The sequence below is a fragment of the Excalfactoria chinensis genome, chromosome 4 (assembly GCF_039878825.1).
Source record: "Excalfactoria chinensis isolate bCotChi1 chromosome 4, bCotChi1.hap2, whole genome shotgun sequence".
Lineage (NCBI taxonomy): Eukaryota > Metazoa > Chordata > Aves > Galliformes > Phasianidae > Excalfactoria > Excalfactoria chinensis.
In genome coordinates this window covers 53,954,471-53,973,861 of record NC_092828.1, presented here as the reverse complement: position 1 = coordinate 53,973,861, position 19,391 = coordinate 53,954,471, and the positions used below count along the sequence as shown (strand labels likewise).

The 19,391-nt window shown below is 40.8% G+C and overlaps 1 protein-coding gene across 4 annotated transcripts in view; it reads right to left on the bottom strand.

Moving 5' to 3' along the window:
• FRAS1 (Fraser extracellular matrix complex subunit 1) overlaps window positions 1-19,391 on the bottom strand; it is a 157,887-nt gene that overhangs the window by 45,475 nt on the left and 93,021 nt on the right. For 3 of the 4 annotated variants that reach the window (XR_011903541.1, XM_072336480.1, XM_072336482.1), the window contains exons 20-29: window positions 18,867-19,019; window positions 15,892-16,038; window positions 12,837-12,983; window positions 11,443-11,583; window positions 11,098-11,238; window positions 10,328-10,468; window positions 9,508-9,778; window positions 8,224-8,305; window positions 5,489-5,815; window positions 1,258-1,411 (exon numbers count right to left, since the gene is read on the bottom strand). Coding sequence is in view for 3 of the 4 variants with exons in the window: in XM_072336480.1 (XP_072192581.1) it covers window positions 1,258-1,411; window positions 5,489-5,815; window positions 8,224-8,305; window positions 9,508-9,778; window positions 10,328-10,468; window positions 11,098-11,238; window positions 11,443-11,583; window positions 12,837-12,983; window positions 15,892-16,038; window positions 18,867-19,019 (1,704 nt within the window). In the remaining variant the exon portion in view is untranslated. The remainder of the gene's footprint in view (window positions 1-1,257; window positions 1,412-5,488; window positions 5,816-8,223; window positions 8,306-9,507; window positions 9,779-10,327; window positions 10,469-11,097; window positions 11,239-11,442; window positions 11,584-12,836; window positions 12,984-15,891; window positions 16,039-18,866; window positions 19,020-19,391) is intronic. The other variant, XM_072336481.1, reaches the window with a different exon arrangement.

Below are 19,391 nucleotides of genomic sequence, written 5' to 3'. Positions count from 1 at the left end.
GAAGATCATTAATTTCCACTGCATATTCCTCACTTGAAGCTACAAACTCATTTGTGTTATTGCAATTAATTACAGTAGAGATAATTATGGTGATACAAATTCAAGATTATAAATTTTAGTTAGGGTTAGGCAGCAGGAGACAAACTCCTTGGGGAAAAATTCTTGTTTTCATGTAAATGCTTATTAAAAATTAGAAGAGAGTACTTCATCTGCAGAAGAGAATACAAATTAATTGCTGCTCTTCTAAACTGCAAAAATAACACGTCTCCAACAGGCACTGGCAGCTGTTAAAGAAACCAGCCTATCCTTACAGCAAGAGGTAAAACCACTGCACTTACATTGCTAACGTGACCCTCTAATTCTATTCAGTTCAACGGATTAAAGTTAACAATAGCATTTCATAAAAGTACAACATGTATTACGTACCGACATGGTCCTAAAGAAGGAAACAGTGATACTAATGGGGAAAATCTCATTTCTTTTTTTCCATTTACATTTCCTTTCCCTCTGCATACGACACCTTCTCCTTTCCATGCAGATTCTCCGAATTTCTATCTCAATCACAAATGCCAGCACCTTCTCCACTCCTTAGCATGAGGATATTCTAGTCCTAAGCAGGAGGATGCTTGTGCAAGCCATTATTCAGACATGAGAAAAAGCCTCTCACAAGGAATTTGGAGACGAGAATTATATATGAAAGTCAATGTCACCAATTTGTTTTTGAGTCAACCTCTTCCATTAGTAGATATTATTTTAGACATCACAGGGTTTAGGGAGTTCTCCAATTCTTCAACATAAACTTTTGCTCAAATGTTTCTAGAGATAGAAACTACTTTATGCTGTTCTTCATCTAGACATCAGTTATGGGATGTTCTCTTCTGGCAGTGAGTGAGACTCCACTCTCACAAGGCACTAAATTCACCAAGATTTCACTACTCTTAGAGTAACAATTGCAAATGGGCAGGTTACCGAACAGAATAGCACTTCACTGCTTTGCATTGCATCTGAACTGGAAACAGAGATTAGTGGCACTTATTCGGCATAGTATTACAAAGAAATATTCCCTCAAATGCAACTAGTTTAGGGAAAATGCCATGAAAGGATCAACTCTGGTATGTCTGTGAAGAACATCCTTTTCCCCAGAAATAACCAAAACAATGCCCTTTTATTTAGCAGTTGGAGACTTTGACACATGCAGGGTGAAGAGCAACACACTCTACAGCTGCTTTTTGATAATAAAACTCCAAAGAAATTCACCATGTCTTGGCTGGTCCTTGATGATGCTGTAGGTTATTTCAGAGTCATGGGCTCCAGGTACCTCAGTGTGCAGAATTGTCTTGGAGATCTGCAGCATGCCTCCTTGGGGCACCCAGACCAGGGAATTTGTCACCAGCCGAGGGCTTCTGTAACTCTGCATGTGAAAGGGACAGTACAAAGAGACTTAGCTGAATGTCACCAATACTGCACTAATGGACACAGACCGAAAGTGAGAAGGACAACAAGTATTTTGTAGCTTTTTAGATATTCAATCCTGGTTGCCTGTTCAAGAAATGGATGTGCATTTTTCACCTGTATCCCTTGGACCCAATTCTAACCCTGCAGGACTGACCTTGACTGTAAACCACTTTTCATTTCCTGCATCCTACCCTACACCTTCCCAATTTCAGCCTCTATAATTTTGTCTTATACTGCCATCCTCTTTCTCTCTCCTTTTGACACATCTTGACAGAATTTATCTCCTTGGCACAGTGGAAAATTCATTATCATCATCATTGGAAAAAAGGTGTCCACTATCCAATGGGCACTTGAAATGCATCTGGCACCTTGATGAGATCCACTTTTCCTCTCACCTCTCCTTATTTTATTTCTAAAAGTAGACACTGTACGTATAGAACAAACAGAAAAATCTCCCCATGGCACCTCCAGCATCTTCACACACATCCCTGTTATCATGAGAAAAAACAGACTCAAAACCAGCCTCATGTTTTTCTAAAAGAAAATGGGGATCGTTCTCACAGCTTTTTGCCAAATCATTTTTTATCCAATAATTATTCCTTCATTTTTGAAATCTGAATGTCAGGACTGGATGCAGTCATAGTTTCCTGACTGACATATACTTCACTAACCCCTATTCTGGCATTCAAAGGCTATATTAAAGCCCTTTGGGGCTCTACATAACTTCGTTAAGCTCATGCTCTGTTGGACAGCCCACCAAAATCTGTACCCTCTTCAGTGCCATGGCTCTTCTAAACCCACTTTCACACTTGAAGTGTGACTTCTGCTCTTGATTCCTGAGGATTCACCTTGAAACTGGCTGTACTAAACTGCATAATCAGTCAAAATCTGACAGCTTAATTTAAGTGATCATCTTCCTCCTCATCGTTGTCCCACATAATAATGTGTGATCCGAAGAACTGATGAAAAACTCACTTTTTTCTTCCAAAACTGCAATGGAGACACTTGAAAGGGTTAAAAATGTTATCAGAAAAACAACAACATTAAAGGATGATTTCACAGCTCCATTTTGACATTTGTCTGCCAAGCATTTTTCACCCATTCAGTTTGTGCTTACTTTGAAGGATTAATTTTAAAATGCCGCATGATATTGAACCGTATCAGGTCAACAGCTTTGCAGCATAACGGCTGCTTTTTATCTTTGTAGAAAACAACCAGAAATAAGCCAGACCTACTGCCAGTCAAAACAACTCTGCCAACATACTTCAGGTTTTTTTCATTTTGTTTTTTGCTGGTGCCATAGCACACAATTAAGAGTATGAATGAACTCACTGCTCAGGAAAAGCATTTTCAGAGAGCCTGCGGAGGCCAACATCCTCCATCCTGCAGGGAGGGCAAGACGCAGCACCCTGCAAATGAGTTACAGGCTGCCTACCTGAATCTCCTAGAGTGGTCCAAGAACTACTCAAGTCTTTCAGTTCAGTCTTTGCAAATATGTACATAAACCCACAGCTGGCAATGATTGCAATTTGCAGTGCAACTGCAGAAGCAGCTGAGATTTAGCAGATCATGCACACTGTCAAGACCCCAGGTTTTATGAAGTGAATGGAAACAACTTGCCCATTCAACATAACCCAACACACACTCCAGAAACAGCTCTCTCTCGTCCTTTTCCTCCATGCATTACAGCCTCTTAGGAAGAAAAGGCATCCATACCCCATAAGAAATAGGCATATCGCATATGAGTTTGTCTGACCTCGTCTGACTTACAGTACACAGCCTGCAATCACATTTTCTAGGACACAGGCTCACTATTCCCCACAGGAGCACCACTGGTGGTTCTCTGCCAGAAATGGAGCACCCGCAGACCTCAAATTAACTTCACAGAAGCTGTAATTGTTAAAGAACATCAACAGAAACATAGAGCAGCGCAAATCATTATTAAGAGCACTCAGAGCAGAGGCTGGCTATTCAGACTGCAGTAGGTCAAATGAAGTGTTTCAACAGGGGTAAATAGTGAAAAGAGAGATGTCAGTAACCAAAGGGACTAAAAAAAACCCAAACACCTTGCAGAAGGCTAGGCACCTGCTGTGAACAGACACAACCCTCTAATTCTTAATTCTTAGAAGGTTATGTCATCCTTTTATGTTTTCGCACTTTCACCACAGTGGATTAATGTCTGAAAATTATACTGTCTGAGCCTATTGAATAGGAATCCTAGAGATGTCCTTTCACACCGGGACTTATTAAATAAAACCATCCAGCAATACATTATAATAAGCTTCATGTACTTTGTTAAGTAGCTTGGTTTAAAAACCACCCCTCAAACATCCATTCCTCCAGCCAGGGTCCTACCAGGCTCTTCAGCAATCCCTAGATGTAAGTCAAGGAAAGAAAAAGGGTCTTTGCAGGCATGTCTCAACAATATATTTTCAGAAAGAAACCCTGCATCCAATTCAGCTCCCAAGGCTACTTCACAAAGATGGTAATTAGGATGAAGCAGAAGCTGGGTGTCTGCCAGCTCTACCCTCATACTAAAAGCTGTTCCACTCTCACCTCTGTCACCAGCTTCATTCCCCTCTGTAGTCAAGCACTGCACAGAGAGACTTGGAAAGATAATGAGAGACAAGGGAGCATAAAATTGGCTAATGAGAGAAACAGTAACCCAGCAGTTCACTCTCATTGGCATTTACAACAGGAACCTGCTTAATCAATTGCAAATTAAAAAACAAAGTTACAAACAACAGAATGGTGTCCAAGTATTTTATAGTCCCTCTGATCATGACTGCTCAGGGCCACATGAGAGTAAAGGAACCACGGGTGGGGCTGTTCTTATTCTGTGACTCCGAAAACTCAGTATCAGCCTCGTAAAGCAATCCTTTTTGATTTGCAGGTGGATCATATCGCTAATTACCATTAATTACTACTTTTCATATTTAGGAGCACCCTCAGGGTCCAAATGGGATCCCTCCTTGTGCTAACTACACATAGGCATAAGTAGGGCTTGTAAACTTTCCTCAAAATTCTCATGCCCAAAGTGCTGCAAAAGACACCTAATACAGCCGAGAGGGCAAAAGAAGGGTAACAGCATTTCCTCCTGATTCCCTTCTACGGAGTGGAAGCACACAAAGATCATGTAATTCTCAGATCTACACATAAAGACTGTTAAAAGTGGTCTTTTCCTATTACTGTTCCACACTGACTAAGGAATAAGAAAGTGCTCAGTTGTTTGTTTGCATGTTTGTTTTCTTTTTTCCTTCTGTTTTATTACAGTAGCTCAATACCAGAATAGAAAAGCTTGCAAGTACTTCAGCACCTCTATTTTTTTTTCAAGACTCCATCACACATGGTTTCGTTGGTTGGGGTTAGCTGCTCCAAAAACAGACAGATAAAGCACCACTGCTTCTAATTTTATTGCTGTAAGCTCTGTAAAATTTAATACAGTGTGCCACTTCATGTCCAGATACGGAAGACAAAGAGCTGTTTTTATAACTATGAACTGCAGTAAAAGTAAGAAACAAAAATTCTGATTCATGATTACTGAATATAGGTCTCCGTGCCCTGTCAATGGAGAATTTATCATACAGAATCATCAGACGGAAGATTCCAATGGAGTCTGATCTTGGGAGACACCAAGGTACCCAAGATACACCCTCTATCAGCCAAGTAGCACCTTCACTGTTCCCATCACTCCAGCCCAGGGAACAGTTCGACCATCTCACCAGCCCTCTTTCTCTCCATCCACTCGATCTCCAGCTTATCACCTTTATCAGGGCAGAACTCCGACCTGCAACTTCAGAACATATATTTACATTTTTAAATCTCTGAAATACAAACCTTAACTTTTTGAAGCTGCACAACCTGAGCTGAACCATTCCCGCTGCAAACCAAGCATTCCTGCAAACCTTAATCAACCCACTTCTTTCTCCTGTCTTTGACCGTGGCCTGGATGGGGTTAGTGATACTTCAGGGATCTAGCAGTAATTCTCCAGATTTCTAATTTGCCTGAAAGGGTTTATGTCGCAGCATGTACCTTGGGAGTGATCTTAATGTGGAAGAGGACGTTCTGGAAGTGGTACCCATCATTCATTTGCAGAAGAATCGCATCATCCTGGGTGTCAGAGCCATCGTGAGCATAACGTACCAGTCCACCAGCAAGGTCATCGAGGTGGAACATGTCGACTGAAGAAGCTGAGTCCCTGGGAGGTTTGATCAGCTGACCATGACGTGGAGGCTCTAAAACCATCAACACGACATCCTGAGGATTGTCAGCATCTCTCACATCAAGCAACATGTCAGTTATAGTTCCAATTTCCCCTCTGCGAACAAGGAGGGCCTCATTTCTCAGCAGATAAGGGGCCTGAAACACAAAAGCAGCTCTCAGCTGTTTGCTAAACCTTAGTGATTTAACCGAGTCTAGAAAGAAAAAGTGGGGTTAAGGAAATTAGCTTGCTTCATCTCTAGAAGCCTGCTCTATCTCAGCAGCAGAGGATCATTCTCTCTGTTTCTCCCCCTCCCAGTAAGAAGATCTAATAATATCTTGCAGTTTAGACTGATTTAATTATATTAAAATAGGATTCTCATGCCACGGCAGGCTTCGCAAGGCAAAATACTCAGGACATTTATACAGAAAGCAATTTAGTTATCAGCCAGAGTCTGCATTCCCTTGCTGGCTGCATGGAAAAGAAACAAGGGACACAAGTCAATTTCAATACCATCCAAGGAAATTCAAATGGAAATTGGGACCTCAACTATTTTGGAGGGGCTACATTTCAGATGTATGTCAGCAGGCCCACCTAGAACACAAGACACCTCACATGCTGAAGATTCGTGCATGTGAACAGCAAGTTCCAAGCTGGGGTACAGATGGAGACATACGACATTTTCCCCGTGTAGAGCCTACAGCTTTCATAACTTAGATACCTTTACGATGCTTGAAAATAGGACCCCCACAACCTGCATATGTAGGCTGTCTAAAATGAGCTCCAGAGGGGGAAGCAAGGAAGCAAAGAATTCTGATGGTGAGCCAAACTGAGAAGCCAAAGCTTGAATTAATACTTCTAAGCAGAAATAAGTTCACCAGCTAATGCTGAAGGACATACTTTTACTTGTCTTGAACTAAGTCTACCTCAAATACAGCTAAACTGGGTGCCATCACCACCACTACTTATTTTTCTTTGAGGACTTCTCACAGCATGCCAGAAAGAAGACCAGCTAGAGTCTACATTCCTGCTGATTCAAATTAGTTCTCTAGTTCTTCACCATCAACAATACTCAAAACTGCAGTCTCTATTGATCACAATAAACATCATCTGCCACTAGTAATAACTTGCCTCAGGAGGTGGGCGATCCTGTAGAGACAAAGTCAAATAGCCAGGAACGTTCATCAGAGCTAACTGCTGCCATCTCACCTGCGTACAACTTATGAGGGTTATTAACCATTGACAGGCAAAATTCCTATTATTAAACCTCACTTATGTATTCTGGGGCAGTGACTGCAGCTGTTACTTAGGTGGAGGTCCTACTGAGGTGAACAAAAGATTAGACTAACAAAAGATTTCAGCACCAACCAGGATCAATATACATGGAACAGAATCAAAATCCATGGCTTTTTTTACGCTAGAAGTCAAGTCAGAACAATTTAGAAGTTACTGAATGACTAACATGGAGTCTGATTAAAAGCAACACAGTGCAATTATATATCTAATACCTAACTAAACTTCCTTAGGATAATTCCTAAAGAACATTAAATACATTAAATAGGACACACACACATACAGAGTGCAGGATGTAGCAAAGAAGTAAGCAGCTCACCATATTTTTGGGCAGTTGGTTACATTCTTACTATAACCAGCATGAAACACAGAATAGCATCTCTCAGACACAAATCCACCCACGATGGCAATAATTAGAAGAGAAACATTTCTTAAATTAATCATTGCAAGGGTGGATGCTGAGGCAGGATTGTAAGTGGAGTGGAGTCCTACTCCACCAAGCGAGCCCAGCCCATGGTGAACATACTTCTACCACAATCAGCAGTCAGCAAGGAGCTAAGCCTGGGCAGCTCCAGCACATCTGCCACATTCTGCAATGTCGTGCCCTCAAAATGTGCATCTTGCACACCTCTTCATGTCTTGCCTTTTAGGGAGCCTACCTTCAGAAAATGATGCATGAATGTATTTCCTGTTTAGTATATTGGGCAATGCCCTCCCACAGTATGATGCTACGGATTTAAAATAACAATAAATATAGATGTGGACACTTAACAGCACCATCAACTTAACTAGAAATTGAGAGCAGTTTAAGAGAGACACTGTAAATAGCTTCTGCTCATTTAATTCCCAGCTATCCTAGAACACAACATTTAAGTAAAAGCTACTGACTGTCAAGGCATCTCTACCATAAGAATCAATCATCATTCAATTACCCTGCAGTAAGAGACTGAAGTAAACCATCTGCTGATCCAAAGAATAATTCAAATGGTAGAGACTCCCTTAGCCCTCCCCAATAATGGTTCTATGATTGCACAGCTACAATCCCTCTACAAGCAAAATTATATGGTACAGCTTCTTCAGTCACTTTAACCAAGTCCAGTTCTTCCAAATTACTCTGGCTGCCTCTCAACAAAATGAGAGCTGAGTCTCACCTGCCTGAGCTGAACAATAGCTTGAGTATTGCCCAGCGCTTTTGTTACCACTGCAAGAAACCAGGGCTCCAAATGGCAAAATAAAAAACACCTAAGGTTGTTTCCAAGCTCTGTTACGTTACCTGTGTTGAAAATGCTTGAATGTTGATCACCTCAGGACGGGAGAACTGTTGATCGCTCACCCTCAAGGAAAGCTGTCCTTTCCTAAAGAAGTTCCCAACAAGCCAAAATACAAGGTAATATAAATGAAGTAATCTCACGGGACTCAGTAAACATATCATTTGTATTTTACAGTATTACGTATTCAGCAAAAATAATTAACTTAGAAAGAGATGCTTTAGACAAAGGCTTTGCAATTCTGATTTTATGGAACTTTTTCAAGAAGAGTAACAAAAGTCTCAACATGCAATGAATACCTTTAACTATGAAATAATATACCCTCATTTCCCTTTAATTAATGTTACCCACAAAGGATGGTGCTTCCAAGATTAAGTACTGATTCCAAATGTCAGCAATTCTCAGCTAAAAAACTGTCACTTATACAGCTTTGAAACAGAAGCTCCCACTCTTCAGCATTTTTGTTTCTTATTTATTTTTCAGTAATGCCACCAAGAGTTTTGTACATAAGGTTCCTCGTGACAAAATCTTCATGTCGCATTGTGACTACCAGGTAAAAAAACAGAGCATGACACAGAAACTCATAATGCTGCTTTAACTGGTGAACACAAGCTAACCCTTAGCATCAGAAGGACACCCAGAAAATCTCACTGAAATCAATGATCAAAGAACACCCTAATATCTACAGGCAGAAATTTAGAGCAACTCCGTGGGTATCAGTCTGGGCCAAGGCTTTATGGTGATGTAAATCAAGTGTGAAATTTGGCAGGATGACTGGCTCACTGCCTGGCAGCAAGAGAAATTTGCCTCCTTGCAACCTGCTTGCACTGCCAGATGCTAATCGCTGCTAATTGTCCCAGAACACTAACAGGGCTCATGCTGTAAGCAAAGTCATGATGACTGGAATGCAGGCTATGCTACAAAGAAAATCAGTAACAACATTTGAGCATCTTCCTGACAGCTTCAGGGAACTGTTGTAAGAACCAGCACAATATGCCAGTTCTAAACCTATGTTATGTTTAAGACAGAATCCTGCATCACAGTTCTGGCATATGGAATACCATTACCCTTTACATCATAAAGGGGGTTTCGGATCACCATTTCCACTATGATCACACTGTTTCCACTATGATCACAGTATCTCAAAAACACAATGAAAATGTATTTGGTAGCAGTGGAAAGTGTGCTTCACTGTAAGAATGTTTCCAACAGACAAAAGAATACCTGTTTTCAAGATATATAAATTTTCTTAAGGCAAGAGTTTAGAAAAAGTATCCATGCTGTTATACCTGGATTTCTCTCTGCTGTGCACAAAGCGGATTCTATTCTCCTTCACATCCTTGAAGCTGAAGTGGTCACCTTTGCTCAGCTGCACTTCCTTCCCATCCATCACCATCACTAGCCTGCCATTGGAGGGAGCGCTGTCGATATGGAACAAGAGCTGTCCTGTGTCACCATCCAGATCATGCACATCCAGTAAGGAGAGGTCTAGAGGCTTTACCCCACCAATCCCTACTGTGAGGGTACTGTTTATATGAAAGCCTGAAGGATGCCTGCTGACTAAAAAAAAAAAAAAAAAAGAAAGAAAAACACACAAAAAAGAAAGAAACATTACTGAATCTATGTTCTAAGTAAAGACAACATTGAGAACATTATGCACATGTTGGAAAATAATAGCTGCCAGCTTTTAACAGTCACCACAAAACAGCATTCCAAAAATGCCCCTGAATGAATATTACTTCTGGCCTTAAAATCTCAGCTCTTTACAAGGGTAAATAACAGCAGAACAAGGAGAAATAGCTTTAAGTTGAAGGAGGGAAGACTTAGGTTGGATATTGGAGATCTTCACTGAGAGAATAGTGAGGTGCTCGAACAGGCTGCCCAGAGAGGCTGTGGATGCCCCATCCCTGGAGGTGTTCAAGGCCACATTGGATGGGGCCCTGGGCAGCCTGGTCTAGTATGAGATATGGAGGCTGGCAGCCCAGCTTCTGGCAGGGGGGCTGGAGCTTGGTGATCCTTGAGATCCCTTCCAACCCAAGCCATTTTATGATTCTATGATATCCGCTAGAAGCCTGACAGCTTAGATGTCTCAAAAGGAGAGATGCTCACCTTCACACTGTCTGGTCCACTTGTTGCCATAGAATCCTGGTCCACAGGCAGAAGTGCAAATCTTGTTTTTCAGAAAGGTGCTTCTGTCACAGAGATGGCAAATGCTGTCACTATCACACTCCAAGCATCCACGAGGACAAGCTGCATTAGACAGAAAACACAACCCTACTGAAACACAGATAAAACAGTGCAGATACTGGTGTGCAGAGCTGTCCTCCAGGTCAGGATAAAGACATCACTGTTTATTACCTACTTGACAAAATCAAATGGAATGGACAGACTGCTTAGATAAAATGGCTGTTGAGAATTTCCTTCCTCATTTGACCAGCATTTTGCACTGTCTACAGAGAACCTGACACAATCTTCCAGGTGGAATTTCATAGAACTGTTTCATGGAAGAAACATGCTTTTAAGTTACTGTTCTATCAACTTGAATAAAAGTACTCCATATATATATATATATATATATATATATATATATATAAGTCCTACACAGCTTCCTAACCCATAAATACAACTGAAACCTTTCTAACAATTTATTTTTAATACTGAGTTTCTATGGGCAGTGTATCTACACTGAATCTCATTACTCCTATATTACATATATGTAAACACAGATGCAGCCTGCTATTCTCAGATTGACTGCATTATCTCATCAGTGAGTTAAGACAATATCGAAGTGCTTCCTCTTCACTTCAGCCTTGCACAGTATACAGAACACAGCCTACAACCTTGGTTCCTCTCCTCCACATCACACTCGCTTTGCTTACCTATGCATTTTCGCTGTGCGTGGTCTGCATAATATCCCTTCCCACACTTATAAACGCACTGAGTGTCCAAGAGGAAAAATGGGGCTTCACAAAGGCTGCACTCATTTGATTGGTGACACTGAAGGCAATGTTGATCACACCCTAAAAACCACATGCAAAGAGTGAACTCAGTACCATGTCTGACTGCTCCGAAGACTATGCTGTAAAGTCCCCAGCTCCATGGCATGCAAGTGGTGGACAGCAGCGAGAGATCTGATGTGTGAGCACATCTTCCATGTGCATCAGCTGGAGACAATAGGGAAACACACTGGTAGAAGTGGTAAGTGGTAACACTCAAGAACTCACTCTGGCATGTGTCTGACTCCTTGTAGAAAGCTGTGGGGCACTGTTCCACACAAGCTCCTTTGTGGAGAACACTGCCCTCCATACACTGCAGGCAGTCGGTCTTCAGGGGGCCTTTACAAGCATTGCAGCTCCAGTCACACTCTGGAAGAGAAAACATCCAGAGCCCTCTTTAAGGTGAATAGCTCACTGTATACATAAATATCTTAGCACAGTAAACTTAGTAAAATAAAAACTGTTAAAGATACACTAAATAAACAAACTTCTACCATTATTAGTACTGAAATACACAGGATACGTATTTCTTCTTTTTGTTTGTTGCTTACAATTATCCACCCTGCTTCATCAATCTCATCCTTTCAAAAGACTGTGACCAAAATAAAATGCAACTGTTGCCCCTCACTGTCGAAATACGCAACTAGAAAGCAGAAAGCCTCCAGATCCAGATGGGATCAGATCTGTCTTCACATGCCCCTGCAGTCTCTTCCATTCAGTCTTTATAACAGTCCCAACCATGCACCTGTGCCAAAGGGCTACTCAGGTTGCTAATACTACTGTTTGTATCTTGGTGGCACAGAAAGAGACTTTATCGATCATTAATGACAGATGCATTTAGCTGATGAGACAAACAGACAAAAAGAACAGAGGGGAAACAAAGACTCATTGAAATGAGCCCACACAGCATGTCCAAGGCAGAGCCAGCAAAAGCATAGTGCCCCATTCCAACATATTCAACACCAGATTATGCTACCCCTCCGAACAACTGCAGTGTTAAAGGGATGATGCTACTTAGTTCACGTAACTGAGAGAGCTAGTCAGAAATGAACACTAAGCACTCATTTGTATTATATCATCACATGGTGGTGGTAGCACACATACCATGCTATCCTCACTGATTTCCACTATGGAACATTCTCCTTGGAAGTTTTTTAAATCCTTCAAGCTATGTGTCTTTTAAATCACTCCAAATTCAATTTTTGCAGTGATCCAGTGATACAGTATTTAATAAGACAGAAAGAAGCAGGTAAGTACACAAGGCCCTGTAAGCACTCTAAAACAGATTTATACTGCTAAGCTTCCTCATTATTCAGCTGACCCATGACTAAATCAATTCCAGGCCCTGACCCTTAAAAAGTTTGCTGGCTCACTTACTAAATCATTTACAAGAGAAGGATTTGCAATAATCTTGTTTTTCACTGGAAGGCTGAAGAATATGACAGATGACTGCTGAAAAAGAGGAAAAGTGTAAAAATCTCACAAGTTATCTGCCACTGAACAACTCCCCTCCGTCTACACATATTTTAAAGCAGGCTACTCATACACATCATGCTGCAATATAGCAGATTATTAGTCAAGAAACCTGCATTTTTTTCTTTAAATCAGCATTGCATTTTCACCTTTGCAAGTCTTGGTTGAAACATCCAGGTAATACTGCTGAGCACACCTCTCATACTGGCATTCTCCAAATAACAGGACCTTAGCTGGATCTCTGCAAGACGTACAGCCTGTAGCTGATTCACAGGTCAGGCACTGACTGTTGCAAGCTGCAGAAAGCCAAAAACAAAGAAAATTACTCTAATTATCGATGCACCAGCCAACTGCGCGAGTAAAAATGATATTAAACCTGCAGACTCTCTACTCCAGGACTTCTTTTAGAGACACCAGAGGAGATTTCAGAATTCTTCCTTCTCATGTTCCTTCTCACAGTTTTAAAAATGCAAAAAGCCTTCTTCCATTTGAAAAAGACTGTGATGTCTCCTTACAGAATCTCATGCTGCTTCTTTCTCTCCTCTGGGAAGGTCAGGATAAAACAATAAACTTGAATTCAAATCCCCAAATAACTGTCTTCCCTGTCTCTGTCTTTTACAGTCTCTTTTACACAAAATGTGCCTCACACAATTCCAGACTTAACTCACAGATGCACAAATTTAGGGATCACATGCACTGCTAGAATCCATTTTTTTAGCCCTGGTGGGACCAAAGACCTATTAAATTTCACTTGCTGCTTCTTACTTTTCATTTGCATAGTTAAAAATCTTGTCTAGGGTGCAAGTAAAGGTGACAGGAAAAAAAAAAAAAAGGTAATGATTTACTGAATCTGAAACCAAAAAGTCAGAGATTCAGATTATTTCAGCTCAGTCCTTTGATGTCCTTAGTCTAAACTTGTAGAAATCCACTTTCATCTGCTTTTAAATCAAATTGGATTTTTACAATCAACAATATTTCCAAATACAGAAGTAAATGTGAAAATAATGACACTGCTCTTCTCGAAATGAGACCCGGTGTCCTTCAAAATTATTACTTGTTTTATCTCATCTCACAAATGTCACCAACAGCCTCTATCTTGTTGAGGTGCAAATGAATTTCCAACAAACCTTTATCTAAAGAATCTAATAACTATTTTCAGGTGCTCTGGTGCCAGTTCCATTTCACTTAACTTAGGAATAATATACAGAATAATTACTATTTGTAAAGTGCTATGAAAAGACAACTATTAAAAGCACAGCAAAATATGCAACAAGGTCTGAATCTATAGAAATTAGGTTTCCCAAGAAGGTATGCCAAAACAGTAAGTAAAAGTGTATCTGAAAGCAATTCTGTCTGTTAGTTGTATCATCACAGCTCTGAAACTGCTTTTTACTAAATCCAGAAATAACTTTCAAAGCTTTGCACTGCTCTTTGGACAGAAGCTTAAAAGCATCTCAGAGTTCCTCAAAAGTGCATGGAGACTAAAATAAACTCTGAAGAGAGACCAGATTTCCTCTGCCTAACTGCCAATCTCTGATTAAACAGCTTTCATTACCTCCAAGTGGTAGTTTTCCAGCAGCCTGAGACAGTGGATATCTACATGGCTTATAAGCAGTACTTCACTTGAAAAGGCACAAGTGACACTTGGAATGAAAAAAATCCAGTGCACCAACACACTTTGCCTTGAGTCTCCTGCCAAGGTGAATTCATCTACTTCTCAAAAAGCCATTTGTAAACGAAGAGATTAGAAATGGCACATTGTAGCTGACCTTGCCTGCAAAAATCTATTTGCATTTGAGCTACTGAACCAAATTCAGGAAGGGCACAGTCCTCAGAAACATTCCACTTCTACCAAGATGTCCTAACGGAAGGGGCTAAGTATGCAGGCTTTCATTAGGAAAGGGCATTCTGGTGTACTTAGCAGTAAAAGAATCCATGCTGCAGGAAAGAACAGGACAGGGAACATCTTGTAGAGTTTTTAGGAAACCAGTCAGGACAGTGAGAATCCCACAATGCCTTTTTTATTCCTCTTTTTTTTTTTTTTAATAATTCCTTTTTTCTTTTTCTTTTTTTAATTTTCTTTATCATTACTGACGACCCTTTTAATGTCAAATGGTACAAACACTTCCAGTTATTTCTTTTGAACTCATGCAAGGCATCTCCATTTTCACTGGTTAGCTGGAAATCATAGTTTCAAGAGAGCCATGTATTTCAACAAAAGGCAGGTAAAGCTGACAAACATATCAGCTCCTTCCTATAGGACCTCATCAGTAAAGAAATCGCACCTAAATGGGATGACACTGAAACCTAAATTTACTGTAGTGCAACAGAGTTATTCTATCACAAATCAGGGTAATTTAAATCAGGGTAATACAGGAGCAAACAAGTTCTTAAACACTCATTCATTTTTAGGTTTGTGTATTATAGTGGGTCAATTCAAGTGAGGGTTTCAATATATATATACTTTTAACAACTCTGGGCCATAATTCTGGCATTTTGGAACACCAAGTCCAATAATTATGTGAGGAATAACTCAATTGATGTCAAGGTCAAAGTAAACATAGAATAATAAAAGGAAAGAGAGGCCCTGAGAGATTTACAGGGGGACAGCATGAGTAGAATGAAACTGAACTTAACATCAGATCAACTGTATCAAATAATCAGGAGGTAAAAATATCATAGCTCTACTAAGTCAGCTGGGGATTGCCTAAAAGCTGTACTTAGTTCTACCGAGGTTTCACACATGGGAAAAATGTGACAGAAATGCTCAGGTTGTGATACAGCTTCCATAGCAGATACTGGCAGTGGGGAGTGGGAGAGGTTTAAGTAAGGATTTATAAAACTCTTCTAAACTTGGTAAGTTTTCACAAAGCACACAATCTACCTGCATGTTTGGCCCCTTTTCTATGTACCACACAGATGATTTAACAAGAAAGCCTGCAAGCCCTCCTGCAGATTTTTACTATGGGACCCCAAATCCTCCAGTCTTTGAAGCAAACAACAAAACTGTGACAGTTCAAATTCAAACCACACTGTAGGGTCTGTTTCTAAGGCCAGTAATCACTTCTGTCAACTCGCATCACATTTTTAGGCACTTGAAACCTTCCTTCTCCCGGCGATAGGAACAGTAAATGAAGAAGCAAAAAAAGACATGTCAGTGAAAACACTGTGGATAGCACAGATGGCCTGGAGGGAGACACTCACGTTTGCAGGTCTGGCTCTCATCCTTGTAGTATCCCAGAGAACAGACTGGAACGCACATGCTGGTGTGGGACAGAACCAGGCTGGCGTTGCAGGAGGAGCAGGAAAGAGGACCCCTACCTCTGCAGGTTTTACATGAGGGGTGACATCCTGCAAGGACAGCAAGAGCAAATGTTTCTGTTCAAGCAAAAATAGATTTTCAAGAAAGTTCCAAAGGGTTTAGCAGAAGTATTCTCAGAGATTCAGTGCCAGAGTCCCTATCATGGCCTAAGCTCTTACTGGTGCTCAAGATTCAGGTGCAGAATCACAAGCATCCTATCTTGTGAAACATGGCTTAGATAGTTTTAGTTGTACTTCCTCGTTTCTCTCTCTCCCAGTCCTTTTTACTTCAATCTTCCCTTCCCTTTAAGAAGAACCCTACAAGACCTGGCCGAGAAGCATCTATCAGAAAACAGCAAAGATAAGGAAAGCATGTGTCAGTACTCCTTCTCATGCTGCCTCTTGGCTTTTTTCAGTCCTGAGCCCGAAGTACTTTGTCTGTTTAGAATCCCCCTGACAGAACCACCAAGTGCTTTTCTAACAGCTCTACACACCCCTGAAGATTTATATCCATCCCTTCAATAGGAATTGCACCAGCTACAATCTATTTCAAGAACAGACACTAAAAGAGAGATAACAGTCCATGTCACAGAATTGCAGGGGTTGGGACTTCAAAAGATCACAACCTCCCTGGGCAACCTGTTCCAGTGCTCTGTCACCCTTATCATACAGAAGATCTTCTGATGTTAACATGGAACTTTCTACGTACAAGTTTTAGGCTGTTCCTCCTTGTCCTATTGCTACACACTAAAAACAGCCTGGCCCCACCCATCCATCTCCCACCTCCCTTCAGATATCCATGCATTCTCTCTATATTTCATCAATGGCTTTGTAGGCCTCCATTACATTCCTTCCTCCTAAGGTCTCTTGTTTTCCATGTTGAAGTACTTATGTCTACTTGGTTGTTCACCATACAGAAGACATTTGTTGCCCCCCTTCTAGCTTTCCTCCACTTCCATTTTGAGATGGGCAGAACTACGCATAGCATGCAGCACCTACACAGTCAGCAGCAGAACAAGTTCTGCTTTCCTTTCATAGGAGCTGACAACGCTTTATTTGACTTTGCAATGTTGCTGAACACTGAGATGGCATTTGCAATAGATTTCAAGATTAGAGCAAGGATGCCATCATTTTGTACATGAGTCTACAACCATCTATCTTTGCACCAATGCAACTGCTCACATCGAACTTCCCCCTCTTACTGTACTGACCAGATCCTCAATTTTACATGATCCTTCTGCTTCACAACCAGCAAATCCACTGACTGTCTCAAGTAAGGAAGTACATCACTACCTTTCTTTTCCCCTGCATTTCTGAAGAGATATTTTTATGCCACATCTCATATTTACCTTCCCTGTTTTCTTTATTCTCTGACTTTCTGCTTCTTACTTTGGCTTAAGAGTTTTAAAATACCACAGCAGAGGCCAATAGATCCTACCAATTTCTTGAAAGGGGATACAAACATACAAAATTATTAGTCTATTTTATTTCTTGATACACCTTTACACAGAGATTGATGTCAGCATTACACCTATCAGGCCAAATTAATTGAGAGCGAGAGCTGATAAAGGAATCAGAGAAACGACTGCATTACATCATGATGGAGATCTTAAATGCCAGCACAAACTATAATATAAGCTTTGACACAGTCTGAATAATGTAAAACTTCTTTTAAATGAAACCTTTATAGTAAAAGGAAGAAATATTATCCCGAGGCTTAAATTTCTAGGAAGGTAAAATATCTCTCTCAGGGGTCTTTTCTATTAAATGACTCTGAATATATTTTATAAGTCTCTGAGATTTCATTTGTCAAAAACCAAGTAAATAGACAGCTCCCAGCGTGCTTGAGAGTAGCTTTAAAACATTAATCATGAGCAGTCAGACTGGATTAGAAAATGTTACTTCCTGCAAAAGGTGCAGTTTTGGCACCTCCACCTTAGTTCTAATGTGCAGAATTTCTTGTTTCCATTTTCTTCTCCTAAAATAAACTGCATTACTCTTTGATTTGTGTAGGATGCTTTAACATGTCTCCATTGGCCACATAACAAAAGCAGCCTACTTATTTCTAAGAGTTCAGGAATTGTAAAGCAGCTCAGACAGAGTTTGGAACACAAGACCACAACATGAGAATTGAAGGATATACATAGGTAAGTAAAGAGATGGAGAAACAGAAGGATGGATAACAAAATATCATTTTGATGTTCCTTCCCCCATACAGATGAAAAGCTGAATCTACCATACCAGCCTACCTCCAAAGTTAAATGAAACTGGCTTTTTGTGTTAAAGTTGCTAGAGACTTTTGGATCATCACTGTAGCAAGAAAAAACTGAAAGATTATAAATGTGGAGGGGGATGACACTTCCTGAGCAGACTTCCTGAGAAGTTCCTACCAGCAAGAGTTCTGCTTTTTGTGAGCAGAATTTGTATGGTCCATTGTGGAACACATCCAGAAAGCATTTTCAGTGTTTGCATCCTGTGACAATGCTGTTACTACACAAACTGAAAACCTGGTTACAGGCACATGAAACACCTCTGTTTGAAATTATCCTTGATTATATTTAAGTAGCCCACTTCTTCACAGAAGTGACCTCAGAGTAGCCATCTCTACACAGGACATAGTGTATTGTCATTCTGTTCTCTGTGCCACCAGCTTTGAGAGGTAGGATTCCCCACAGACAGAAAATCTGCCCCTCACCTCCTCCTCACAAGCACAGTCCTGCCTGGTACTTGTTATACTTATTAAACATATTGTAGTAGTGGGATAAGTCCCACTATCCTCAGTATGCGCTCAAGACAACGGAGTGCTGTGGATCAAGCAATCTGTCACAAGGATCTCTGCCACCTTGCTGCTACTTGAGGTTTCTATAGGGACTACTCACGTTTGCAGGCGCCGCTCTCTGTGTAGTATCCCGCTGGACAGTCAGGAACACAGTGATCCCCTAGGAGCAAGTGACGGGCATTCTGGCACTTGAGGCAGAGGCTGCCAGTGTCCCACAGGTTGGCCACACACTGACGGCACAGAGGATGGCAGTCTAAAGGAAGCAGGAGATAATGGATACTGTCATCACAACTGGACAAAACAGAATTGCTATAGGGGAACACTGTCAAGAACTTAAGGAAGACATTACAGACATAATTTTCAGAGCCTCTTACCTCTTAACTGGTACACAAGGGCAAGATATTGAACACTGCACTCCCTAATGTCCCTAATCCATTCCTCAAGCCCTCAGCAATGTGTACACCCAAAGCGAAAACACTGCGATGCTCAGAAAGAGCACAAGATGGGGATGAGGGTGAGAGGAGAGGAATGCTGCTTGAATGTGGCAATTTCTGATTACCCTCCTTTTAAACATGCACTCCCAGATGTTTGCAAGAGAGGGGATCAGAAACTACCATATTCATCC